General features: G+C 54.4%; 1 protein-coding gene across 1 annotated transcript; it reads right to left on the reverse strand.

The window, feature by feature from the left end:
- Positions 1-1,193: 1,193 nt before the first annotated feature.
- Positions 1,194-4,698, reverse strand: LOC306753088 (putative ribonuclease ZC3H12C; the record flags this gene model as incomplete). The annotated part of the gene is made up of 5 exons (XM_079236925.1): positions 1,194-2,785; positions 2,888-2,994; positions 3,262-3,496; positions 3,585-3,724; positions 3,884-4,698. 5 exons carry the CDS (start codon positions 4,696-4,698, stop codon positions 1,194-1,196), a joined length of 2,889 nt encoding a protein of 962 aa, XP_079093051.1.
- Between the last annotated feature and the right edge of the window lie 226 nt (positions 4,699-4,924).

A 4,924-nucleotide genomic window follows, 5' to 3' on the forward strand; every position in this document is an offset into this window, starting at 1 on the left:
CTGCAAGATTAAAAGTTGGAACATAACTGTTGTCAATGCATTTAATCATATAGCAATACATCAAGAGTGTTTGATAGATACGGATCAAAGTCCATGTACTGTATATAACATCAGCGACTTAGTTAATGATACAATTTGTATCAAACGGGTTTTCTCTGTCTAGCGTGGATTCAGCTGGGATCTGCCACAGACATCCGGAGACGCTGTTCGCCAAAAGCACAGCTGGGAAGTCGTTAAATATATTTACAATAAGTACATGTCTGATTTACTGATCCAGATGTTCTGTCTGTAGCAGATACCAGAGTTGACCCGAAACAAAGGGGCCAGAGAGAGAGAGAAAGAGAGAGAGAAAGAGAGATGTCCCTTACTAAAACTAAGGTACACACGACAGGGTCACCCATCTCTACAGCTACAACTCTGACCAAAATACTGACGTCGTCTCAAATGAGACGACCGTCTTTCAGACACCCATTTTAACCGACATGGAAAAAGCCCCACAAATGGCCTCACGACACACACAGAGAGAGTCATATAACACACAGACCGTGGCCAAAGAGTAGTTTTGAAACCGTCATGTGACGACGGAGTTCCAGACGCGGGTTTGCCACATCACAAATTAAGAAAACCGATCAGAGAAAAACCTGTGACACTATTCTTTATAGTTATGAAGTAGAAAATCCCGTCCATCTGGCGCCTTACACATGAAAAGAGAATATTTTCAAATACTGTTTGACTTCTGAACAGTGTACAATGCGAGTGCACATTATTTCACACTCCAGTCTTAAAGGTGGTGGAAATGCCTCAATAATCCTTCATATCAGTCGTTATGGATGTAAGTGATCTTACTCACAGTGGCCTGTAAAACAAAAGAAACAAGTCCTGCATGTGAAAGACAGATATAATAAGCTACGAGGTAAATAAAAAAGACTATCTGGAACAATTTCCACAAGTCGCACAGAGGACTGGGTCTCCCGGCACTTCTTAAAGGTTGAGTGGTCGCTGCGTAGCAACCAGAGCTGGAGTTGGAATATCTTCAGCATTTTTGTATTCTTGCAGTATTTAAAATTCCACCATGCAAATCCAACGTGCAAATTCAAGTTTGCTCTGCTAATGCAAACCACACTTTGTGTTTTCCTTTTTCCACTCAAGACTGCTATTGTTTTCTGATGGGAGATTCAACTTGCCTCCGTTCTTCAGTAGCCCGTTTGGGCTTTCTCCGCAAGTATAGCAGCGGCCAGCTGCTGGGGGTCTGTGATGTGGGGGCTCCTGGCCATCACCCGGCTCACCAGCTCCGAGGGGAAGATGTTACACAGGTTGACGTACACTTTCTCCCTCATGTCCCCGTAGCGGCCGTGTGCAGGGGATTCTGAGTGCTGCGGCATGTAGGAGGGAGGAGCGTGGGAGGGCACCGCGAGGTGAGCGCCGTGAGACGGGTATGGCGGGAGAGGAGTGCTGGATGGGTGAGGCGGGTGAGGCGAGTGGGCCTGGGGCGGCGGGTGGTTCAAGTAGTGTGTCGGGGACGGGTGGAGAGCTGGGTGGGAGGAGTGGTGCTGGGCGTAGCCGTCCTGCGCCCAGGGAGGAGCGTGCCAGGATGCCTGCCGCGTGTCTGGCAGACTCTGATAGGCGGACGGCTCATACCTGGACGGCGGCAACAGAGGCTGCCTGTAGTACGTGTCCCAGCTGGGCAGCGCTTTTGTCCGGTGGTGATGGTGCGATGTGGACAGGTGTTCGTACAGATGCGAGTCGGACACGCTCTCCCCTCGCGTCGGGGCCAGGCAGCGGCCCAGAGGAGAGCCAGGGGGGTGAGGGTTGGACTGGGGCAGAGAGTGGTAGTCGCCTGGGCAGCTGGAGCGAGCGGTCAGGGGCTGGTGCTGCAGATGGGGCGGCAACGGGTAGAGAGGGCGCTTCGGAGGAGCCTCCGGTGGAGGCTGATCATGAGCACAGTTCTGTCCGCGTGCCACGCCCAGGTGGTAGCCGTGTACTCCAGCGTTCGACGCGTGGGTGTGCTGCATGGTCGGGTAGTCGGCGGGATGAAGGCCACATAGGTCATGGTTAGCCGCGGCGTGGTGGGGATACAGCCGGCTGTGGGGATTAGAAAAATGGACGGCGTCATCCAGCAATGTCTCCGCGGGGCACCCGGGACACGGCCTCTCGCTGTACGAGTCGCAGCTGCTGCCGCAACTCACGCTGCTCTCGCTGCCGCATTCGGAGCCCGCCGAGCCCATGGAGCCCAGCCGCAGGTCCGTGTCGTTGGGGAAGCGGCAGTCCGGGCTCCGCCTGGACGAGAGGCTCAGCCCGGAGTAAGCGCGCGTTACCGAGTAGTAGCTCAAGTCTGGAGACTCACAGTGAGGGTAAAGGTCATGGCTGGGGGCTGGTAGACTGTGGGGGGTCACCGCTCTGGACTGCTGGTCCTGGGGGAGGCTGAAACTGGATGGGGGGCCTCCCGGGCCTGAGGACATGCTCATACCCCCACTGCTGCTGCTGCTGCCGCCACACATGATGCTCTTCTGGCTTTCCGCCCTCCCTTTTGCCAGCTTCTCCTCCGCGTCGCTGTACGACAGAGCTCGGATGCTGGGATCCGACTGCCTTTTCTGGGCGCCTTTCTTTGCCTCGATGCTGCCAGCTGGCACACTGTGGCTCTTCACCAAGCCGGTGTCCCCCTGGTTCTTTGTGGTGACACAGGTCTTGGCACTGGCACGCAGCTCATCAGCCACAGCGCGCTGAGGCTGAGCACCTCTTTCTGGGTGGTAGTACTTACACTTGTGGCCGTAAGTGCACTTCTTTCCTGGAGGCAAAAGGTCTCAGTTTCATTACATGGAGTCAATTTGTAACCCGTCCATACATACATGATGTTATGACACAATTGTGTGCATATCTGAGTTCTCACCGTATGGGCAGGGCTGTTTCTTCTGCTCAGGCATGATGGGTCTTTTCCTCAGGAAGTTATCTAAACTGGGGCCATGACGACCGAGAGGGTCATCTGGGGGCATGAATCTGAGACAGGGAGGAAGGATTAGAAAGGACAAGTTAGTTATATGACTTTTAGGGCTCGTCCCACAGGGTTTTTAAAAATGGGTGCACGCCTCTCATTTTTGGTGTAAATTGATGTAACGTGGAGGAAGTAGACCGAATGTAAGAAACTACAATTCTCCTTTTTAAACCAAGAGGCATTGTTGAAACCAAATGGATGGAAAGTCCAAAATTAAGAGACATAAATCATAGATGTCATCGAGCTCTAGACAGAATCGGTCCCTCACTCACTTGTCATTGACAAAGGAATACATGAGCAGCCGCTCGTCGATGAACTTCTTCCACTCGGGCTTCTCATTAGCCAGGTCTCGGTAGTTATCGTTGGAGACGATGATGCCGTCTGACTCGTATGCCAGCTTGACGATGAAGCGGTCGTCATAGCAAACCACGCGCCGACCTTGGACGCGCCGCGAAGGAGTGAAGACCAGGATCTTCTCCTTCTCTAGGCGACGCAGGATCTCCTGATCTGTGTAGGAAGGGGAGTTATGGGAAAATAACTGTGCAACTTCCATCAAAAGCATCTCTGTGTCTGTGTGTCTCAGTCTTGCACTGACCCGTTATCGGGGCGTCGGGGCGCGACTGCTCTTTCCTCCAAGCCGGCACAAACACTGTGATGTCATGATGGCCTCGCTCTAGGAACCAATCCACAGCCAGCTGGATGCCCTGGCAGGAAAACACTTCTTTGTTGCCATGGCTGTCGGGTTAGAGGCAGAAGGTTGGAGCTAATTAACATTTGGGCTCTTAATGATAGTTATTCAGCACATTTTCTGTGATATGTGGTATCGATTAAAAGGAGATTTTACAATAATCTATCAATGTGTCTTCATTAAAACGGCCACTGCAGTCGGCTCACCTCATGGCTACGTTACTGCCGTCCAACACAACCGGCCGCAGGTTGTCCTGGTCGCTCAGAGCGTCTGGCGGACACGGCGAGTCCGACCTCTGGCTCTCCAGCAATTCAGAACAGCCGCAGGAGGAAGAGGAGGACGAGGAAGATGAGGTAGAGGCTAATGATCCGGCCGGCTGCTCGCTGTCCGACTTGGTGCCCAGTTTGACCAGCTCTCCCAGTATGTCATTGATGAGGGTGTCGGGGCCCAGCTTGGACAGCACCAGTCGCACCGTCTCCTCCGAGTAGCCCAGCTTCAGGGCAAACTCCAGCTTCGCCTGGTACTCCTTACCGCCGGCCTCGGGCGCCGGCTCTGATGAGGAGGGGTTGGAAGGCGGCTCTGGTGGGCGCTTGCATGGCGAGCTGGGTGGGGACTCGCGTTCAAGCCCTGATGAGGGCTCAGACGGGGGCTCGGGAGGCCCCTCTGTGCCTAAGTCCACACATTGGGTCCGACAAAGCGGCTGGTGGGCGTTTTTACTGGGAGTTAACCCGGCCTCTCCATCCGGGTCGGGGCCGGCAGCGAGGGTGGCGGTGGAAGACGGCGGCGGCGGCGGCGGCGGCTCGCACTCCGCATCAGACTCTGCGTTTTCTTCCGCCACAGCAGGAGGAGGGGAATCGGCGGTGCCGCTGATGCCGGAGCGCTCCCCCTGCTCCTCCATAGCGGGGGGCCCGTCGGAGCCGCCAGCTTGCCGGTCGGACCCTGCTACGTGGAGATACTCCAAATCCAGCCCCAGGTCGAGGATGTGGCCTGCTCCTGCCTCCACATGGTCCTTCTGGCCCATGGGTCCGTCACAGACATCCAGCACACGGGGCTGACTGCTGCCCTCTCACAAAGCTCGACTCATTGGTGCCTAAAGACAGAGAGGAGTGTGAGACTGTGTCACTTTAAAGCCACTTAGTAGCACTTGCTCTACACTGTACTGGGCGCTTGGAAATGGTTGAACACTGGAGAAATAAATGCAAAGCGATACTGAAACTAATAGTAGGGTAACAATATAACAAGGGCGT

This window comes from Taurulus bubalis (genome assembly GCF_910589615.1).
Source record: "Taurulus bubalis genome assembly, chromosome: 21".
Taxonomy (NCBI): Eukaryota; Metazoa; Chordata; class Actinopteri; order Perciformes; family Cottidae; genus Taurulus; species Taurulus bubalis.